Consider the following 23,349-nt stretch of genomic DNA (forward strand, 5'->3'; position numbering starts at 1 on the left):
ATTAAAATTTTAGTCGAAAAAAGAAGTAATTAAAAACTTAAATTGCTTTTTAGTATAATAAATTTTATGTAAATAAACAAAAGCAATTTAACTGATTAAAAAGTTAATTTGTACTTCTTATATAACATAAATAAATGTTTATAATGTTTTTTTTAATATTATAAACAATTTCTTCAGTGTCCTACGGAGCAAAATTGCGAGTTCATTGCTATTCAAGGCTATTTTGAAATGTAATCTTTTAATGAGCTGCCAGGAGTAATTTATATTTAAGTGAAAAACTTGTAATTACAATATTCTTTTAAAGAAAAACAGTTTTTACGGATTATAGTTATGTATTATTGTATTTAAACTTATAATTATTTAGACATAATTTTAAATTTAACCGACGTTTCGCGTGCTTTACAGCGTGCGTGGTCACGGTGACTGAAGACAATGGTGTTAAATGTCAAAAAGTTTGAAAGGTTAAATTTAAAATTATGTCTAAATAATTATAAGTTTAAATACTATAATACATAACTATAATCCGTAAAAAAGTGGTTTTCTTTAAATGTGTAAAAGTTATGTTAATAAAAGACAATACTATGTACTATTCTTAACTAACATACTAATAGTACAATATATATCTAAATAAAGAAAAATTGAACAAATTTAAAAAAGTTCGTTTCCTTTTTACCTTAAAAGCGGAATTTCCTCGCTAGGCCTATTGCGATACTTACTGAGTGAATATACGCCCCTTTTTAAACTGTAGATTTTTAAATATTTTATAGAAAAACTAAATTCAGCGTTAACTGGGGAACGAATCTGAAATTACTGAGACTTGACTACATACGATTGTGTTATTTGAAAAAAGAACACATCAAGTTTATTGTCCTTTAATGTCCCTAAATGGAGTCTGTTTAAAAAAAAAACCCGTACTTCAAAATAAATGAATATATTTTTTAAATACCAATTGATATTTATTAAATGTCATATGCGTGCATAATGCTATACAGGCAGTCCTCCACTTACATCGTTTCAAGTTACGTCAAACAATTTTTTGATACTATTCCTCAAGATACGTCATTTGTTTCGATTTCCGGTATAGGAGAATTCACTTGTCACAAGGTCAATGTCCGTGGGGCCGGCACATCAAACACCACTTCGTTGTTACAGCCGATGGATCAAGGAGTTATAGCGTCTTTTAAGGCCTTTTATCTCAGGAGAACTTTTTCACAGGCTTTAAGGCTAATGAAAATGATGGCATGGAGCTGAGAAATTTTTGGAAAAGTTATAATATCTTGCAATGCGTAAAAAAATATTGCTTCTTCATGGGTTCCGTATGGTACCTAACCCTTGAGTTTTACATGTAAACATATGAAAAAATACGTCTCGACTTACGTCGCATATTTCGAGAACCTAAAATGCCGTAAGTACGAGGACTGCCTGCACATATAATAATAAAAAATAACTATATGTAATAAAACGTATCATATAGCTGGTCTATATGATACGTTTGGTTAATAATTTGTCGACACAATTTAATTCTTCATATTTTTCATAATCCAGTCATAATAGCTAGAAACTGAAGAAAAAACCTCAGGCTGGCCTTTCGCGCACGGAATCGTTCCCGAGGACCTGACTCCAGCTTGAACAAGACCTTTATTTCCATTAGTGACGACCAGCGGACTTCCTGAATCACCCTATGGAAGGAATATCTTCATTAATAAAATAAATCCGTGGCACTAAAACCTCCTTGTGTTGTTACAAAGTTAAATTCCATCAGTACATATGGCGTCTTTAATATTTTATTTGTTATTTTGAGGTTCAACCTCATTTTGATATTGTGGGATTTTTAAATACTTCTAATGTAATGTTTGTTGCCATAGCTACGTTGTTATTTAAAAAAAATATTTATACAAGATACACCAGATTGCAATAAAGAATAAAAATAGGAAAATGAAGAGTCCATCAGTTATTAACCTCGGTGAAAAAGGAATGGTAACCATGGCAACAAAAACCGTTGTTGTGACTCTAAAACTTACTAGGCAAGCACCCCCCTTTCTTTGATCTATCGCACAGAGCTGTTTATCATCGACTGGTGCTAAGAAGGCACGTTTTAGCTGCTCCTTGCAGTCCTTGTTGCTAATAATCGTCAAGATCAGCATTTGAAGTTTGTTCGCCATAGTTCCTCTATTCTGTAAAACAATTCAATTTGTCAGCTACATCGGTGGATCCATCCACTCCTGGTGCCTTATATTCATCTTAGGGTTTTCTTATCACAAATTCATCTATTATACAAACAAATTCTGTTTAAAAATATTTCATATTTGCCCGTTTAGCACTCATTAGAAAGAACAGACTAAACCTAACCTAACCTAAAATCCTTTGACGAATTACCGCCTTTGACTAGATAGTTAGGTCTACTACTGTCAATTCGATAACTAGGACCTAATTTGTCTGAGTACTTACGTCAGTAAATCCCCATCCCGTCAGAATACTAATTGATCCAGCAGCCACAGGCTCTTTCCACAATTCGATTACCCTGACATTCTTATTCATTTTGATTTTACCGTCGACTTTCATTAGAGCTACGTCATTTATCAATTTTCTTATTGAGAATTTCTCGTGAATGATAATTTTCTTTATTTTGTAACGGTCGCCACCTGATTTTGGTTCGGTTGTTCCAACCACAATGAGTAGTCGATTGGCATTCATACTGTAAATTAAAATTAGTAAGAAATGTGTCGTACCAGTGACCCGAGAGTTGGTGCTTTCCTCGCACTACCGAATATCGCAATTCGCAATACAGCGAGGATATGCCATCTTTAAAGGTACACTGCCACAGAAACCAAACTTTAAAATATGTTCTAATTTTTAATTTAATTGTTTATTTCGGAAAACAAGGTTCCATAGCAATGATAGTAAGTACAACTTAATAACTTAAATCTAAATGTTAGTAGGTTTACATTATATTCATACCGGAATCATTCCGCATGAAATAGCGGAACAGTGATTGAGGTATTGGCAATCGACTCGGTCCGCGATCATGCGGAGGATGCCGTTACCGCTAGCTCTCACCCTGCGCACCAAGGATGCACATCTATTGCGCATGGTGGCGTAGAAACAATCCACCCGCGCCTCAGCAAACATCCCCGATGCGCTGCAGAATCGAGGCAGCCGCAACAGCACCCTGAACGCATTATTATATTGGATACGGAAAGCGTTGTATGACAATCGAGTATATTTCGACCATAAGGCGCTCGTATAGAATGATGTGCAGAATGCTCTAAACAAGGTTATTTTCACATCTATTGAACATCGCGCAAACCTGCGGGCGATCAAGTTCGCCCTGACACACAACGCTCTCCGTTCGCTATCTATATCAGCATCGTCCCTGAGGTCGGGTGTCAAAATGTGACCAAGATATTTAAATGTTTGTACAATTTTTAAGGGGACCCCGTATAGAGATATGGGGGGTATACTGGACACACCCTTCCACCCGGCCCCAAAGACCATGACTTCACTTTTATTTACATTATATTTCAAGCCATGACTAGCCGCATATACCTCACAGAGCTTAAGGAGCCGTGTAACCCCGCAGACCGACGCACTCAGCAGCACCATATCGTCTGCGTAGCTGATATTGTTAACGCACACACCGTCCACGTGACAGCCGACACGTTCGCTGCTAAGCGTCTCAGTCAAAGCGTTTATATATAAATTAAAGAGAGATGGAGAGCTCAGTCCACCTTGTCTTACTCCACACTGCATCGTATAGGGCTTTGGAAAGATCAAGGAAACAGGCATATACCGCCGTCCTCCGACGCAGATAGTAGGAAACGGTGTGCTTAAGACTCAGTATAGCACCATCAGTAGACAGCTTGGGTCGAAACCCAAATTGGTTATCGTATCTAATTACGATATCTTATAAAAATAATGTTACTGACCCATATGTGCAGTGAGCAGCTGTTAAAACCCATTCTTCGTGTATGATAGAACCGCCACACCAGTGTATTTCTTGATTATGGTATTTCTTACGTATGGAGACTTGGTAATTCGCCAAGTTCTTAGGAGCATTAAAACCCCCTATGATTCGCGTATCTCCACCAAATGCATCAGACTCGCCTGTAAATAAACATATTTATTAGCCTGCCTCAATTCTTTTATAACGCGCTCGCATTTGTGATGTCAGATGGGACAAAAAATACCCTAACTTGGAATAGCCCAGTGGGAAGAAAAAAGAGAGGACGGCCACCAGAAACATGGGAAGATGAAATAAAAGGGATTGCGGGAAATGTTGGTGTAGTTGAGACACGTGGAAGAATTTTAATTGAATTTATTTTTCAGGCGGAGGTCGTGTACTTATATTACACATTACGACAGGGTCTATGTAATTTAATAAAATTTTTCGAGGATTCGAATCACGGAACGAATTCTGCGCATTCTAACAGGAAATGAAAGCATAGAGTGATGTGTGAGAGACTTGGTAGGGAATAATGTATCCCTGGCCTCGTTCGGTCAAATGTATAAATCCATACTTACCCAGAAGTCCCCGCGAAAGTAGAAGTACTAACCCCAGTTGTACAAACATTTTTCTGATTAGGTATTCTTTGCCTTAAGACCTATTTATATTAACTTTGTAGATGAAAAAAATGCAATTAAAAACTATTTTTCGAAAAGAAATAATAGTTAATTACTTTTCACTAGGTTAATTAATTTTATTGTTATCTCTAAATAATTAAAACATTTAGCTTTTCAGGTACAATTTATTAATACTGACTTTTCTTCTAATTTAGATTTTATGGATATATATTAGGGTGGTCCTTTTTTAGTTCAATTTTTGAATTATCCTCGGGGCACATTCTCATATTATGATTAAATACCTCTAAATATGAATACATGTTTTTTTATTTGTATTTGTTAAGATTAAAGGTCGCTACCAGCTGTCAAATTTTTTAGAAATTAATTTATACATTACAAACAGTCAATAAGCTTCCAGTCTTGTTATCTCTAAATGAATAAACAGAGATAAGGAACTATGGTCACGACATCTACTTTGAATATTATATACGACTCAAAACAATTAGCGGAACAAGATTTTTCTCCTTTCTATTGCTTAAACTAAAATTAGATTTAAATTAACTTGTACGCTATTTTCTACCTTGTTAATTTGTTAATTACCAATCCATCCAAGGCCTCCAATGTCGAAGTTGCCAATTAGCGTGATTTTGCGCGAACTGTCGGCGAGCTTGTCTATGTTGAATTGTTAGACGCACAGGCCGAACTGGTCGGCGTGATCTCAAATTGGCTTCCAACAACCTATTTCTTACCGTCTGTTCGGAAATTTCTACACCAGTAGCCGTCATTAGTGTATTTTGTAGATCTCTTGCAGTTGTGGTGCGGTTACGTAAAGCACAGTTGACGATGTAGCGATCTTGCAATCGTGTAGTTTTTCTCTTTCGACCTTGACCACGCCTTCGTGAGTATTCTCCCGTCTCACGGTATCGCTTCCAAAATCTGTAGATAACAGAAGGGGCTCCTCCTAGATCATTTCCTACATAACGCATAGTTCGACCCTCTTCAAGCAAAGCGATAGCTCGGGAGACATGCAATTCAGTCAGATCTGGCATTATGACCTAAACTCATTCGCTTCAATGAATAACAATACTCAAAAGGCTCACTTCAATTTCTATTAATACTCAAAAGATTGAAAAAAAAAACTACTTAAAATGTGTTTTCTGTGATTAGAAAGTAATGAAAATTCAAAGATGTCACTTTGTTTTTAGGTGTTTCTAGACACACTGCCACTTTATTATAGGACTACTAACCAAAACGCAGATGCTCTTTTGTTTTTAAACGGTTTTATTTAGCTCACCCCGTTTGTTTTATTCTTTTTAATTTCTTCTTGGGTCAAATTTAGTAATTCAAATTTCACCCTCTTTCTGTCAACCGATTAATCTGAAATTTTGCATACACTTTGGATTTTGGTGACAATACAATTATGTTTATTCATTATCATTATAAATTCAAGATGGCCGCCGCTACAAAATGGCGGATAATGTATGTTTTATTAATCCCATCAATATGGGTATCAAATGAAAGGGCTCAACAAGCGGAATACAATATAATATAAATAACGGGCAAGAAACCTTGCAATAATGAAGCACTAAATGAATTAAACAGAATGCGAAATAAAAAGTAAAAACTAGAAAATAAAAATAGGTAAAAAAACTTTTTAAGTTAAACGGTTTTATGTTAAACATACATTGCAATGTTTAAGATAAATGTTCTAAAAACCAAAAAATAATAAAATAGATACAGTCGTGGGAATTATAAACATATGCATAGACTAGACTAAAATAAAACCGTGGGGAATTCTATGAGCAAGAAAATAGTAAGTAATTTCCTCACCGTCTGCGGGCCAACTGCCTATTTTAACGACGAACTAAACGATTCTTCTATCGCACATTCAATTCAATTTTCAATTTCAAAAATTCTTTATTCAATGTTCAATAGAAATTAAAAGAGCTCATGTCCAGTGTACATTAATTCCTGGAATGTAACAAACTTATAACTAACACGTTTTATTAAAAGCCGTATTGCTTTTTTAAAAAAAACTTATGAGAAAAAACAGATAAAAACTAAAGTTAGAAATAATATTTCGAGATTTAGCATTAATAATGAGGTAAACTGGGAACTATGCAATTAATTCTCGACCGATCACCGAAGTTAAGCAACGTGAGGCGAGGTCATTACTTGGATGGATGACCGCCTGGGAACACCTCGTGATATTGTCTTTTTTTTCTTTTCCTAGGGATAAGAAATGAAAACAACAAAGTATTAAGTGTTTTTTCAAGACATAAATAAAATAGATTCCCAAACATATGTTTCCTACTTCAATTACCACAAGCCACTGATTAAGTTTTAATAACATTATATTTGTTAATAATAAAAAAAAATATTATAACTTTAAAAAATAAAATTTTATTACAATGCCTTCACCGATTAATCGAAAGGAACTTCGTTCCATTCGGGTATCCCTTGACACCTCTCAAGTTTCTATTTTAAATTTTGTATCTTGTTTAACACAGAAATCAACCGAAGGAGAGGCGAAAGTACTCCAGGGTTTCACTTCTACCACGTGGGAATTGCACATGTTTTTTGTTGATAAAAAAGTGCAATTAAAAATTGTTTCGAAAGGAAAAAAAATATGTGTGTGTACCAGAGTACACAGGTAAGAAGTTAAACTTCTTTACGACTTATCATTTTTCTACTACTTTCAACTTCACGAAAATGGAGTAGATAAGGCTTAAGCCTTAAGAAAAACAATATTTTCAGTCATATTTATTAATACTTGCTAATTTTAACAGATTTATATACAGGCACTGATGCTTACAATCAAAAAGTAAGGTTAACCTCAAATAAATATTAAAATCATGCTCATACGTGTTGTGAATTTATAAAACGAAATGTATAATCACTCTCAGTTTTCTTGTATAGTCTTTTTATTTTATCACTTTTCAAATTAATATATTGTTATTCGTATTTCAAACCAAACTTCAAAAGGAATATATTGCTGTTATTATTATCATATATTACATTATATTATTTACGTCACTTTACTAAACTTCGATAAAAAAAGAAACATAGCGCGTAACCGAAAAACGTGACGTTTTCTTAAAAAAATTCTCGCATACGTCGATAAAGAAGTTTCACTTCAAAAATAAAACTAATTATAAAACTAATTAACTTTTCACTTGTATTAATTAATTTTAATAATTTGCGTATGGTAATTTAAAAAAATTGAATTTCAGATACAATTTATTGTCAATATTGTTTTTCTTCTAATTTAGCATCTATGTTAAGCTATCTATATATATACATATATATTAATCTATGTTAAGAACTCTGGGAATATGGGCTACAAATAAAAATATATATTTAAATTAAAAATCATTTATTCATTGTAGGTGCAATTATGAATGACTTAAGACAAAAATATTTTTATTTGTTTCTTCCGTGTTCATTTGAAAAAGAACACAAAAACGTGTCTTTGCAAAGCGAAAGACACGTTGAAAGGGATGGAGACTGTATTTTAATATTTATTACTTAGATTAGACTGAGGCATCAGTGAAGAAATAAAAAAAATAGTGTCATTCAAAATAAAAATTTATATTTTTACATGTGGCATCCATACATTGTAGTGTGCATATTACTTTACATATAATACATTTAATTTAAAAGAAAGACTTCACAGATTTATACGTAGGTTAGCAACTTATGATGTGTCGAAACACATAATTTAATCCTTCATATGATTCGTAATCCAGTCATAATAACCAGAAATTGATGCAAAAACATCTGGGTAGTTTCTAGCGCAAGGGATTCCCCAGGACACGACACCAACTTGAACAAGGCCATTCTTTCCATCAGAAGCGACCAGAGGACCTCCCGAATCTCCCTATGGAAGGAATGTCTTCATTAATAAATAAATCAGTGGCGCTAAACCCTCTAGGTTTGGGCTAAGACCTCTTTAGTCACAGATTGTTTCATAATTTTCAATCTATTTGGAAAGTAGGTAGATCACCCTCCCAGTTCTAAGGTAAGCTATTAACTTTCTCACCGTGTTTTCTTCTTGACGAGAGAATGTTAAATGCGCATAGGAGGAAACTCGTGCTCAGCCGGGGATCGAACCTACGACCTCAGAGATGAGAGAGATAAAACTACTAGACCAACATTGCCATATTTTTTTTTCTATAACCATAATTGTCTATTCTCTATTATTTATTATCTTTTGGCGATCCGAAGTGGTGGAGGCCTCATCCATCATCACATCCTCATGTTGGGATTTTCAAATACTTTACACATTACATAATATAATAACATAAAAATAAGTATATCTACATGTTTGTTGCCATAGCGACGAAGTTATTAAAAAAAAATGGCAACTCAAAATTGCTTTAGATTACAAATCACTCTCCTAAAAGCTATCTATCGCATCACAAAACCAATGCTATGGGAATATCGAATTAGAATCATTTGTAGATCAAATACGATCACAGACAAAGGAACTTGAATATACAAAGTAAATATTACTGCTAATCTCAGGTTTTTAACTCTGTGTAAAAGGAATTGTAACCATGGCAACGAACACTGTATTGACTCCGGATCTCATCCCATGTCACCAAGGTAAACTTACATTACAAGCACCCTTATTACTTGGAGCTCTCACGCAGAGCTGTTTCTGATCGATGGGTAGGAAATTGGAACCTTTTAACTGCTTATTGCAGTCCTTATTGCTAATACTCCTGAACACCAGAACTTGAAGCTGGTTTGGCACAGTTCCACGATTCTGTGAAACAAATCAATTTGATGTATTGAAGGATTTGTAGCGTATCGTAGATACGCACTAAAATGTACATACTATATGGTGTAGTATTTTCTATACGATTTTGATGTATGTGGCAATATAAATACAGGACACTTAGAAAAGAAGAAAACAGACGTCACTCAGAACTTTTAAGATGAGTGAAGATGTACTTTTTTCTATGAGCGTTTCTATAAGAATATAAATTAATTACCGTTGTTTGTGAAGAAATATATCAATTTAACAAAGATAAAAATGGGTTGTGATTTATAAAAATATAGAACATCCCATAGATTAATTTCTTACCACAAGGACTGTTTAAAAATATTTAATGTCTTTTCCTTTACTACACATAAAAAAATCACAGACGAATTAACTTTGACCAATTCCAGTACCGTCTTTACGACAATTCGTTGTCGTACCAATACTTGCACCTAATTTGTCTGATTACTTACGTCAATTTTACCCCATCCTGTCAAAGCACAAGATGTTCCAGCAGCCACAGGCTCTTTCTTCAATTTGATTGGCCCAACGTTCTTTTTCATTTTGATTTTGCCATCGATTTTTATCAGAGCTATGTCATTTCGAAAATCTTTTTTCGCGTAATTCTCGTGATTGATGATTTTCTTTATTTTGTAACGGTCGCCACCTGATCTCAGTTGGGTTGATCCAACCACTATGGACAGTGTTTTGGCATCAGTACTGTAAATTACAATTGGGTACATATATAGTACCGGTAACTCCAGAGCTGGTGTTTTCCTCGAAAGTGAATATCACAATACAGCCAGGAAATGCCAGCACCAAAGGTACTATACTACCACAGGGACTAAATAATTTAAATTTTCAATTTTGAAATAATATCTCAACCATGTATTTTTGTGTGTTTCCAATTAATCTTATAATAATCTAATTATCATTATAATCTTTGTAGGAAAAATAAATTATAGGTATTTTGGTGATTTATTAGACAGTATTTTATCTCTGAGTTTGAAATAAATTGTAATCGCACTTATTGTATAATATGGCTTTGGGTTCGATTACAATCAGTTTCACATGTGTTTAAATTTATCAAGTGTTTTAGCAAAAATATTTAGAGAGATTTAAGAGAGTTCTATTGAAATATCCATTTAGGACATAAATTACATTATAAAGAAAGCTATTGTATTTGTATCCTTGAAACGAATACGAAAAAATCTGCGACTATGCAACCTTTTGGTTTGGCACCTATATGTTCCATTATCATTTCTAATAGGCAAGAAGGTGAGCAGCCTCTACGTGACGCAAGCCGCCGATATTATTGAGTCTATGGCCTATTTCCCCACGATGTTTTCCTTTACCGTAGACTGATAGTCTATTGTTGCACACGTACAATCTCAGTGATGAAAATCATAAGCTGAAGCCAGAAGAACAACAGTGCTAATAGGCCAGTTCTTTAAAACCTACCATAAGAATGTCAAATCCCAGAGCAACATAGGCTATATTTATCCAGAATACAAAACAGGTTTCCTAACCATATGAATCTTGAAGGAATCTTATAATGTTCTAATCTTATATATAATAATGTTACTGACCCATATGTGCAGTGAGCAGCTGTTAACACCCATTCTTCGTGTATGATAGAGCCGCCACAAGAGTGCCATTCTTGATTACTGTTGTGCCTACGTATGGAGACTTGGTAAACTGCAACGTTCTCTGGAGCATCTCGACCCCCTACGATCCGCGTATCTCCGCCAAATGTATCTGACTCGCCTGTGAATAAACACATTTATTAGCCAGCCAATGATTTTACTTATGAATAACGCGATTGTGATGACTGATCGGTCAAAAAAGACCGGAATAGAACCCTTACTTGGAATGGCCCAGTGGGAAGAAAAAGGAGAGCACGCCCATCAATAAGCTGGAAAGATGGAATAAAAGGGATAAGGATGGAATAAATGTTTGGAAAATGGTGACGAGGTTCAGAGACAAGTGGAAGAATTTGAAGGCGGCCCACTTCGTCTGAGCTGGACTTACAGATCACAGATCATACATTCTTTTGTCAAAGTGTATGTAACCAACCCATTCGCCGAGGATTCAAACCACGGAGTGAATTCTGCGATGTGTGAGAGTCTTGGTAGGGAAGAATGTATCCCTGGCCTCGTTTGAATAAATATGTGGGGTAGATGAATAACCATCATTTTTAAATAAATAAATTTAATTTTACGTTTTGGTAACAATTCACTTATGATATAAAATCGAGAATAAACAATTAATGCTCTTAACATGGTCCAAAGCGCACTAACTACGTACCAGCCGTTTACTTGCGTTCACGCAAACACTCGCGCGAATCATGCAAGACCGGTTTTTCTATAAGTACGTGCGAGTGTTGATGAAATGATATCGATGTATGAAATAAAATAAAATACGTTTATTTTGGAACATAAGATTATCTAGGTATCACTTATTCCACGTCAATCAATTCGAACTTGTAGGCATCCCTACTCATCGGCAAAGACAGAGTGTGTAGGCCCAGAGAAAAAGCCGGCGTAAAAAACTCAAGTGTGTATCATATACATGTACTTTATTATTATGTGTAGATAATAATAAAGTACATGTATATGCTACAAATATATAAATCAATTCTTACCCAGAAGTCCCCGGGAAAGTAGGAGCACCAACCCTAGCTGCACAAACATTTTTCTGATTAGGTATACTTTGTCTTTACTCCTATTTATATCTACTTTTTTGATAAAAAAAGCAATTAAAAACGATGTTACGGAAAGAAAAAACACTAATTTACAGTTCAATTATTGTTAATAGACATTGCCTTTCGTATGGAAATTTAAAAAATAAAATATCAGATACAATTTATTATAAATAATGTTTTTTCCTCTAATCTAGCATCTGTGTGAAGAGAAGAATACTGGGAATATGGGCTACAAATAAAAATGTTCAAATTTAAAATCATTTATTGATTTAGGTAACATAATGTAAGTTAGGTAACAACAATGAACGTTAATAAAGATTAAATGAAATGCTTCTAATTTAACATTTACTGCCAATTATTAAATTAAGATAGAAGAATGGACTAGAAAAACTGGCAATAAACTATTCGCCACTCTTTTTAATCACCAAGATTTTTGTTTAAAAATAATGTTTGCAACGAACTGCAACCGTTACACCATATTCTACGAAATCTGAATAGACCAGGGTAGAAGCCTTTAAAAATAGTAAAAAAACGACGCACTACACACTAAACGACGCTCCGACGCACGACTAGAGTTTACTCCTTAAGTACGATTGTCTAAAAATACGCAAAAAGAGTTTATCCAACGGAAAATAAGATAAATACCATATGAAAGGGTAAATTAACAAATTAATGAAAATAATATACATATATAAATATATATTTATTCGTTTCATATACATTTATTATAACTAATCGGCGAAATATTTTACATTAAACTTTTCACAATTGTCAATTTCAGATGTGCACAAATATTTCATTAGGAATGTTGATAAATTATGTAATTATTATTATCTGACAATTATCATTTATTTTTTAAAATAATCCAACCACATTAGAAAGCACCAAAAAACCAACGAGGTCATGCATCAGTAGATTTGACATGTCATATTTTTCTCATACCGGGCGCCTTATATATGAAAATCGATTCTTTAGGAGTAAACTCCAAAAGTGAAAAAAAAATAATAGTAGGATGAAACCCGTTAGAAAATAAGGGGAAAATTATAAAAATGAAAGGAAAAATAAAGAACGGGCGATCTGAGCTCGGGAAGGGGATTTTTCTCGATTCCCGGCAAAACTAAAAGTCCTATCGAAAAAAGTCAAATGGCAAAGTTGTAGGTAATAAAAAGATCTAAAACTTTTGTATTTTCACTTTTTCGCATAACCTCAAAATTTATGTGAAAAATTCAAAAAACCAAGATTTTGGTTTTTTATTTTTATCTTTTACAAAAATAATTTTTTTTTCAATGAAGTTGAAAATTTACCTTTTTATATCCCAAACACGCTGTAATTTAATTGATTAAAAATATTTATATTTTCACCTTATTTTGAATTAATATCAAAAAAACACCCTAATTTTCAATAGAAAATTCACCCGTCAAAATATCCATACATTGTGAAATAGGCCCTAAGGACCTTGGTTTACGCACAGCAATATTGTGAGAGGGCATGCTCCGCCATAGTTAATTCTATTCTTACAGGAATGTATCTTTTATTTTTTATTAATGTAATAAATTATAACATGTCACGTGTTAAATGTAATAATGATTTAAGTTTGAACACATTTCACAGTCTGTAACAAGCTGTACAATGAACAGTATCAGAGAATGCTTGATGATGATTAGTTTCCTTATTATAAAATTGTTTTATAGTTTAAAATCAATCAACACCTCGATTGGGTTCGTGGCGCCATCTTGACTTGGATCAAACATACAGGCTCGAGGGTGCGTTGCCGTGCTTTAAAGAACTGGTAAGCTCTTTTCTTGAAAAGAGCGTGCCAGTTCTTTCCTAAGTTCGAAAATACTTTAGTGGTAGGACTTAGTAGTATAGTAGTTTTGTCGTAGGCAGACGTCTTTTTAATAAAATAAATAATTTGCTACACAATACTTTATTCAATTAAAAAAAAGTTTTCATTTCATGTTCTTCTCAATCCAATCATGATAACCAGAAACTGAGGCAAACACATCAGGATAGTTTCTGCCGCACGGGATACCCCAGGACACGACTCCTATTTGGACGAACTCTTTATTATCATCAGCGACAACCAGAGGACCTCCAGAATCTCCCTGGTGAACCATAAAATTATTAGTCGAGACAACTTCTCGCATCTGTCAAAATAACACTGAAAAAGTTCGCAGTCACAAGGTTTTGGCCATCTTGAACGGATGCCTGAGAAGCAGCTTACACGTAAGGCAATCATGTATGGCAAAGTTGGCTTGTGTAGGCCTTTTCCTCGACGACTGGACGATATCCAGGGAGAAATTAATAGTACCCGTGACTGACAAGCATGAGTATAAAGGGAGGAATGACAGGACCAGTTGAGATGTAGTGGTTTCTGTCCTACCCTTTCGGTAAGGTTATTAAGGGCGCGGTTCATGAACGTGCTTGTTAAATAGATTTAAGGAAAGCCTTAACTATCAAGTGATGCCACTACCCATGAACACCGACAATGCCAGAGGGCTCGCGTGTGCCTTTTAAGAATCGTTACACTCCTTTCTTGACCCAAAGGCGAATTGATTCGGAAACAATTCACTGCGCAGCTAGTTCCACATAGTGGTGGTTCGCGGCAATAAATGCCTAAAAAACTCAGCTGTCACGTGGCACAACCGACGAACTACGAGGTGATAAAACTCAGCTGCATATTAATCCGAACACCTACTTTTGAATATGACTGCTCAGGGCCAATGCCGTAGAAGATGCTATTTATACGCAATATCTGTCAGTACATTACATTCTTTTAATTGAATAAGTGGGTGAATTTTAATCTTGATTTTGACATCATACTTACATTACACGCTCCCTTTCTTTCTGGTCGCTTCACGCAAAGTTGTTTTTCATCAATCGGGGCGAAGGAGGATTTCTTTAGCTTGTTATTGCACTCCTTATTGCTTATCGTCGTGAATTCTAAATATTGGAGATCATTCGGCACTCTTCTATAGTTCTGTAATATAAATAATGTTGTCAGTGCGACTTTCATCTTTGGAGTCGTATGTTCTGTCCCTGGCTGTACACAAATGGACATTCTGACTATGTGTCAAGCGGTGTTGACTTAGACCAAAAAGTCGACTTGTGCCAGATAGAGGTGGCTGACCATCTTCTTGCCTATAAGATTGATAAACGATCATGTAACAGATACAAAAATCTTAGGCCCAGTTCAACGTAATTGATGGATATTTAAATATTGTTTATAAAGAGGGGTTTATCAGTATTAAGTCAAGATTAGTACTCACGTCAACAAATCCCCAACCAGTCAAAGTACATTTGGTTCCGACAGATACAGCTTCCTTCTTTAGCTTAATTGCTTTAACATTACCTGTCATGGCGATTTTACCGTCTATTTGTATTAGAGCTATGTCATTTCTTAAATCTTTTTTCGCGTACTTCTCATGTGTGATCATCTTCTTAATTTTATAACGGGTGCCACCAGAAAGGAGTTTATTAGTCCCGACCATTATAGAGAGTTCGCTCATCTTATTCCTGAAATAATATTTATTATATTCAGTATTCATACAGCTATTTAAAATACAGACAGTACATAACAGTCAAAACATTAAACATCACAGTATATATAGGAAAATGCTGTGCATCGTGCTAGTCTATCAAAAGGTGAGCTTTAAAGACTCCAAAACAGGAAGGTGGATAGAAGAAATAGAAGCGTCACCAGAAAGTGAATGAAGTTGATAACAGAAAGTCGTGGCCTGAGTTAGAAACCGTGAAGGAGTCAACTGTACTGCCGGGAGCTAGGATAAAACGAAAAAAAATATATCAAATATATATAATAACTATTACTACTTTTTAAATGATAAATTAAAAATGCCCAAAAATACAATAATTGACAACAAACAAGTCTCACAAAGAGGTCTAGATCTCTATAATCTCCATCTACCTTCTGATGTCGTGAGCTCTGTATTTTAGGATCCTGATGTGAGGCTCATTTGATGTTCAGTGATGTGTACAGACACTCACATTGCCAGAAGGCTCGTAAGTGTTATCGTTACCGGCTTTTGAGGAATTGGTATCCTATCATTTTCTTGAAGGAATCTAAGTGGTATTGGTTCATTTCATTTAACATTTTATCCAAAGAGCTACGCACCAATCTATCGTTTGTAGCTAAATTCTAGAGGAAAACATCATTGGAGATTAAAAAGTAAATTTGTACTAACCCATAGGTACAATGAGCGGCCGTCAACACCCACTCTTCGTTTAGAATAGAACCTCCACAATGGTGCCATTCATCCTTACCTGGTTTCTTGCGAATTGAAACCTGGTACTTAGCGAATCCTTCAGGAGCATTCTTGCCACCCAGGATTCGGGTGTCGCCATCAGGTTTCTCAGACTCGGCTGACGAATTTATTTATTAAGTAAATGATTAAAAAAAACATTCGTTATTATCGTTTATTTTTTATTTATATATAAATAATCTAATAAATAAATTATATAATAAATCATAGTCAATTCCGTTTCGTGTGCGATTCCAAGATATAAATACGAATAGTGAAGATAGATTTATGAATTTATGAATTTTTTATTATTATTTTTAGAAAATACTTTATTTGTGTTTTGGAAATAAATATATTATGTGATTTTGATGAATTTAAAATAAACTAAGAGATTTACGGCGTCTTCCACCCGATCCCTAAGCTCCTAATTATGCAGAGAATATTATATTAGGGTTAATGCTCACTATATTATCTACACTAAACTATATTATATTACTAGACATACTAATATCACCTATTGTACATTTGGAAGCGAAAAATTGCTTCTAATAACCGCACATTGTATAATCATGTATCATATTTGGAATATGTATGTTTAAGATAAGGAAGTGGAAATAATTTTAAATAGTCATTAAGAAATATATATCTTAATATATATATTTCTTGTGTGCGTGTGTATGTGACTGAACTCCTCCTAAACGACTGGACCGATTTAGACGAAATTTTTTGTGTGTGTTCAAGGGGATCTGGGAATGGTTTAGATTCACAATTTTGTCCGCTGGACAATGTTTTTTTAATTAATTTTCAATTTATTAGTTGTTGTTGATTTTGGAATGTTTTACATTGGATCCGACAGACGGCGCTACCATCGCAGTGTCAAATTTTAAAAATTATTCGAATTTTAGTCTGTCCCGACAGTTAGCGCTGCGATCAAATTAAAAACAAGTTTTGTTATCATTGTGTTATTGTAGACCATGGGCTGGATCGTTAGATATTGTCATAACATTTGAAGTATAATTTTCATCAAAATGGTCCAGAATGTTTTAGCTTATTAAAAAAAGTTTGAAATTTTCAAATTAAAGACGTGTAGACAGGACAACGTCTGTCAGGTCCGCTAGTATCACATATATTTAGCACACTTAAAAATTATCAAATTTCAATTAAGTATATTTATAGTTTTTAAAATTGAAATAAAATTTACTTACCGAAGAGCCCTTGCGAAAGTAGAAATACTATTCCCAATTGAAAAAACATTTTTCTTAAGTTCATTTTAAAAGTTGAGTCGTTCTTTATATATTAAAATTTTAGTCGAAAAAAAAGTAATTAAACAGTCCGAAATTACTTTTTATCATAATTAATTTTATGTTTAAAGAAAAGTAATTTAACGGGTTAAAAAGTGATTACGTACTTACTATTTTTTTAATATTATAAACAATTTTTTCAGTATCCTGCGGAGCAAAATTTGACCCTTTTCTGCGCGCAGCGGCTGAAGCGTTCGAATGTGCTCTTTTGAGATCATTCGATATGCTTACAGCCTATGCGACAACACTGACAAAACTGTTCTTTTCAGAACACACTTGTATCTTACGCAAACGTACAACTGTTCTTTTTAGAACAATTTATTCACGTATCAAACGACATAACGTAAACAGCTAATTTGGTCACCTACAATTGCACGGCACTTGAATCCCACGGCCCAAGAGTCTACTCCAAAAGGAATATTTAGAATATTTTAGCCACATATTATAATTAAGGCTTTCAACTTTGTGTGGTATATTATGTTTGATGAATCATATGTTTCTGCAGGTGCTTTCAGTGTAATTCCATTTCGCATATTGTGTCTTCGTGAGATCGCTTGATTTAGTTGGACACCTGGTTGATTTTGTTGAATGGTATCCATTCGAGAAAAATTTATGATTTCTAGACCGCTCTTTCCCTTGATTCGGTCGTCGATGTTGGTGGCCGTAATTTCTGAGGATTTTAACATACCTACACGATTTGGGTATTGTTGCGAAATAGCTGCCGTAAAGAATTTTATGTTTCGTGGTAATAGACGAGTTGAACTTTTGTAGGTTTTGGAAATGATATTATGTAATGCTGACTATCTAGTTCCGTGAGAGCTGTATATACATAGTAATAGGCGATGTGGAACATGATTTGTCTATTTCTTGAGAATGAATAATCAAAAAGTGTAAAAAGTGGTATTTGCGTAATTTTTTAAATTTATTTGATCTAGCTATTATAAACTCTTGGATTGATTATAAAAAAAATGCTCAGGCAAGAGGTGAACCGAATAAGAGTCTGCTTACAATGGGTCAATTCAGAAATGAATTGGCCTTTGTGCTATGCAACAATAGAACTACCAAAGAAGCTAAAAGAGGGCTGCCCTCATCATTAAATCATAATGTATATAAAAATATATGTTTATTTCTTAATATAAATTTATAAGTAAGTAGGTACATATGTATACAAATAATTTTCTATATGACATATTTAATTACTGTTCTTAGTTGTTACTTTCTATAGTGTAGTGTATTGTATTAGAGATAGTTTTATAACCTGCTGATTCTATGTAATTTTCGTTCGATGTAAAATTCTTTTTATTTATTGTTCTGTTCCCTAACCTTTGTCAGTGGCTATACTCTCAGCGTAAAGCTAAAAAAAGAGGGCGTCCTAGTACTAGTGTACTAGAAGAATAATTACAATCAAAAAAGAAATGGTTCTCGATGATTTTTTTAATATTATTCCTATAATCTAGAGCAGTGATTCTCAAAGTGGTCTATATCGAGCCCTAGGGGTCTATGACAATCTGCAAGGGGTCTACGTCAGCGAAAAAACTCGTCAACCCATACACTGATAGTACCTATTTACTTACGTCGTACTATCTTATAATATCAAAACATATACATTATTTATAAAGTAAAAAAATATTGTAAGTATATGTTTATAAAATTGTGTATGTTGTAGGATGTTGGTATTCGCTTTGTGGTCGCAATACATTATAAACTTGTAAAAACAAAAAAAAAATTCAATGAATAAATTAACATGTGTTTTTACTTTAAGTGTCTAACACTACACTTCACTACAGTTAGAAATTTACAGGAAATCAATATCAGATAAGTATGGAGTCTACCTAACACGGAAAAACATGGCAAGGGATCTACAACACAAAAAAGTTTGGGGAACTCTGATCTAGAGCATTAATTAGATCACCCAGATTTATTTTAAAAAAATATAAAAAATCATGCAATGAAAGGTTAAGTAAGGATGATCTGTGAATGATTGAGTGACCAAAACCAGGGATTTAGCAAAAAAATCAAAAGAGCAAATAAATTTATATAAGTGTACTATTGATTTTTTTTTATTTATTTATTTCAGACATACATTATATATACAGCCTATGCCAATACGACAATGTGTAGAAACATTTAATAAAAATATAACAATGTACATAAAAATTAGACACATAATTTACACTATATCGCTACTGCGAATTCACTCTGCAAACATACAATTATTATTGTTAATGTTTAAGGGAGAAAATTAAATACATTATTATTATTATTATTAATCTAGTTGATAGTATCGGAGACAGCATTTAGTAAGCGCGACATCCTGGATAATGGGGATCTGTACAACAAACTGGTTCTTGCCTTTGGTATCGTGTTTGTTTGATGTCATGTCCTGATGGTGTTTTTTATCTGGGATAATCCAAACTCAGCTTATGAAGTTGCAAAGAATCTGTTAAAGAACCAAGCCCTTGCACTTTCCTAGGCTTGTGTTGGCAAGGGCATGTTAGGGCCAGACACAGCAGATCAAGAAATCTCAGTATTTATTCCAACTACTTCAGAATGTCATCTATTAACTGCCTGTTATGATTTCTTGGTTAACAAAAACTCTTTTCATTTCTTCGATGAAAGCACCAATAAATTTAAACTTTATACTAAAATATATATAGAAAATAATTGTAATGTTTTGATTGGATAGCAATCATCAAAACTGATATAATGGCAAATACATTAAGTTGACTATTGTCAAATTTGTGTAAATTATTAATCTTTATCATTATTTTTGAAATATGATAAATCTACTACAACTATACTGATAAAAATTACCTAGCATATATTATTGGTACCTCATAATCTTTCATTTGTTTTTCTTCAGAATCTGCCTCAAGTTCTTCTTATCAATTATTAGTGGTTCCATTGTTGATGTATTTTGACAATCAAATTTTGAAGGAATGCAATTAGATTTCATATAAATTCTTAATTTTATACCTATGGTAGCTTTCCATGTCATTTTGCAACTGAAATTAGATTAATTAAAATTATTTGTATATTAATTTTGACTTAATCAAATAAACTCCGAGTTGTAATGTTTTGGGACTGATTAAACATAGACATTATTAATTATATTATAAATCCTGCTTTTAAGACATATGCAGCTTATAGTAATGCCAATGCTCCAACATTAGTAACACTAAGAAGACAAGCTAATAAAATAATAAATATGTTTGAATAAAACTGGTCACAAATGAAATTGTAACTATAATTATTTGCAATTCTTACATCGAAGTGATCTTCACAAAAATAAATGCTTTATAGTCTTTTTTGAAAGATTATGCGGATATTTGCCAGCTCTCTTTAACCAAGTTCTTCTCATGTTTAAATCAACGTGCGGTACTTTAATAAACAACTTATTGTGTGCCGTGTGGGTGTTTTTGTATGTACATGTGTTTTTACATCCTGGCGGCTGGCACAGCACACCAAAGTCTGCGCTCGACTATACCTATAGCACGGACTACGGAGCGTAGCTAATGTTGCTAGTTTCTATCTTCAATATCATAAAGTTCCATTAAAATGCTACGTTTGACACTTTTTATATTTGTACCCCATGATTCTCAAAATACGCCTTAAAGTCGTTTTGCTGTATTTGAAATCGATATCAGTTTTCAATGTAAGATTTTAGGACTTATATAAATGACCGCTAGTTTTTAAATTAGATGCGTGGAGGAAGTTTATTGTGCGCTTCCTTCAAAATAATGTCAGTTAATATAATATAAGGGGCCGTTACCTCATAATTTTCGATTGGGTTAACCAATTTTGATAGTTCTTTGAACTTTGGTCTAGCTCTGAAAATTTGAAGGCGGTTCAGTTTTTATTAAAAATATAATTATGTAATACCTAGGTTAGGTAGGTGGGCTCAATTTCCGCAACTAGACTCGAAATTGGTCCGTTTTGCGTAAAATAATATATAAAATATGTAATACCTATTCGTGTCTATTATTTTTTTTTTGGATTCAAACAACAAAAACGAAAACATGTACAAATTAAATTTACCAGAATGTAATAAGGAAATTAAAAATCACTCATTTTACTCATAAAAAAGGTATGTAGATCTTACGAACTTTTTCTATAACATTTTAACTAAATCTAAGTAATTTTCTAATCTGGGCTACGTTATTTCAAAATCCGAGTTGGCAACACTGACTGAGTGACATATCCGGCCAATAAATAAATTAAAAAAAAAAACATTAGACATCATGGTGAGCTTAGGTTATTAGTTAACATCGTTTCTGTTAAAAATAATAATACATATATTTCTTAATTTGCAAGATATAAAAATATGGTGTATGTCCAAAAATACATGTGATATTTTCGGATCAAATTTTTATCGCACACTCATATACATAGGTGCACAAATTTGAGTTACAAAATGTCGGTGGTGTGGACTTGTCTTGTTTCTCAATTCACTGTGGTCACATCATAAAATGGTGTATACAGATGGTGCCAAGAGTGATTCATCAGTGTCTTTTGCTTTTAATGAGCCTTCTTCAAATATAGCTATTGTTAGGAGAATTTCTAATACTACTAGTATTTTTACAGCTGAAGCTGTTGCTATTTTAAATTTATATATTAAAAATTGTTATTCAGAACATAAATATTGGATCATAGTTAGTGATAGTATTAGTTTTGAAAAACTTCGTTAATAATACATTAAATGCTGATACTAATTATATAATTTATCAGATAAAAGAACTATGAGTTGAATTGTCACTGTTAAACATAGTTGTTCGATTTGTTTGGGTACCATCGCATATTGGTGTAGTAATTAATGGGAAAGTAGATTCTCTTGTCAAAAAAAATTGTTGATATTGAAAACTTAATAACCTGCTCTGATATTGATGTCTGTGCCCCACACAGATGCAGTTAGTCTTTTAAATCAGGGTATGTGTGAAGCATGGGGAAAATGTTCATATCACTGCATAGAAAGCATTCTGAGGGTGCTTGGTATAATAGTTTGGATGTTCAAATTAACTCTGTACCTTGGTCCTGTAAAAAAAGGTGGCTTCGTGAATAAAACATTTTATTCAATTATTTGTTGTAGGCTCTTTGGTCATTGTCGTTTAAATTACCATCTCCATCGTCTCAAAATGGTTAGATCACCATGCTGTGATCATTGTCAAACATCAAGTGTTCAATCTCCACTTCACCTCTACTTTGTGTGCTCGTCCTTCAATATACAGCATCTTGTGTTGTCAGGTTTTAAAAATGTATGAGAAGCCTGACAAGGTCCAGCTGAACATACAGGAGTTACTTATGAATGCCTCAACTTATATTTGTACAGATATATGAATATAAATAAGCCTCCTTCTTTCGCCTGCACCATGGGCAAAAAAAAAATGGTTTCTCAATTACATGTTTTATCATCATCATCAGTTTTTTCTGTTCAATTTTTCAACTTGAGTAGGCATATTCTCTTAACTTGGACTAACATAAATAGTATTTACAATGTTATAATTGTAAAAGCTTATCAACTGCTTGGAATTTATTAATAAATTCTTTTATTGTCCGTTTTCTGCTAACATTTCTAGACTTTTATCCCCTTTTCTTCAACCAACGTTGGATAGGTTGGTTGATGGGTGCTTGCTTGGTGTTTGACAAATAGTTTCTATAATATGTTTCAAAAAAATTTGCTTTCTCTTGTAGCAGAGGTCCATTAAGAGGTATTCTCTGGTGCGCGCTGCAAACTTAAACCACTGTAACAATGCCTTATCC

General features: G+C 33.5%; 3 protein-coding genes and 1 long non-coding RNA gene across 5 annotated transcripts; all 4 read right to left on the reverse strand.

Moving 5' to 3' along the window:
• Positions 1 to 942: 942 nt before the first annotated feature.
• Positions 943 to 4,620, reverse strand: LOC123690316 (chymotrypsin-2-like). Its single transcript, XM_045633587.1, has 5 exons — positions 4,522 to 4,620; positions 3,927 to 4,104; positions 2,449 to 2,695; positions 2,022 to 2,174; positions 943 to 1,679 (listed from the first exon to the last, which is right to left on the reverse strand). The coding sequence occupies exons 1-5, from the start codon at positions 4,568 to 4,570 to the stop codon at positions 1,518 to 1,520; spliced, it is 789 nt and encodes a 262-aa protein (XP_045489543.1). The 5' UTR covers positions 4,571 to 4,620; the 3' UTR covers positions 943 to 1,517.
• A 3,549-nt stretch (positions 4,621 to 8,169) lies between these two features.
• LOC123690317 (chymotrypsin-1-like) lies at positions 8,170 to 11,726 on the reverse strand. Its single transcript, XM_045633590.1, has 5 exons — positions 11,405 to 11,726; positions 10,918 to 11,095; positions 9,802 to 10,048; positions 9,179 to 9,331; positions 8,170 to 8,440 (listed from the first exon to the last, which is right to left on the reverse strand). Exons 1-5 carry the CDS (start codon positions 11,406 to 11,408, stop codon positions 8,282 to 8,284), a joined length of 741 nt encoding a protein of 246 aa, XP_045489546.1. The 5' UTR covers positions 11,409 to 11,726; the 3' UTR covers positions 8,170 to 8,281.
• A 2,227-nt stretch (positions 11,727 to 13,953) lies between these two features.
• On the reverse strand, positions 13,954 to 17,577 carry LOC110999554 (chymotrypsin-2). The gene is made up of 5 exons (XM_045633586.1): positions 17,497 to 17,577; positions 16,235 to 16,412; positions 15,302 to 15,548; positions 14,860 to 15,012; positions 13,954 to 14,137 (listed from the first exon to the last, which is right to left on the reverse strand). The coding sequence occupies exons 1-5, from the start codon at positions 17,558 to 17,560 to the stop codon at positions 13,982 to 13,984; spliced, it is 798 nt and encodes a 265-aa protein (XP_045489542.1). The 5' UTR covers positions 17,561 to 17,577; the 3' UTR covers positions 13,954 to 13,981.
• A 2,086-nt stretch (positions 17,578 to 19,663) lies between these two features.
• On the reverse strand, positions 19,664 to 21,084 carry LOC123690319. Of its 2 annotated transcripts, none has more exons than XR_006751005.1 (3): positions 20,860 to 21,084; positions 20,427 to 20,597; positions 19,664 to 20,234 (listed from the first exon to the last, which is right to left on the reverse strand). It is a non-coding gene; the product is annotated as an uncharacterized LOC123690319 (long non-coding RNA). The 2 variants fall into 2 exon arrangements; XR_006751004.1 differs by having other exon boundaries at positions 20,407 to 20,597.
• Positions 21,085 to 23,349: the final 2,265 nt, after the last annotated feature.

This window comes from Pieris rapae, chromosome 24 (genome assembly GCF_905147795.1).
Source record: "Pieris rapae chromosome 24, ilPieRapa1.1, whole genome shotgun sequence".
In the NCBI taxonomy this organism is placed as follows: domain Eukaryota; kingdom Metazoa; phylum Arthropoda; class Insecta; order Lepidoptera; family Pieridae; genus Pieris; species Pieris rapae.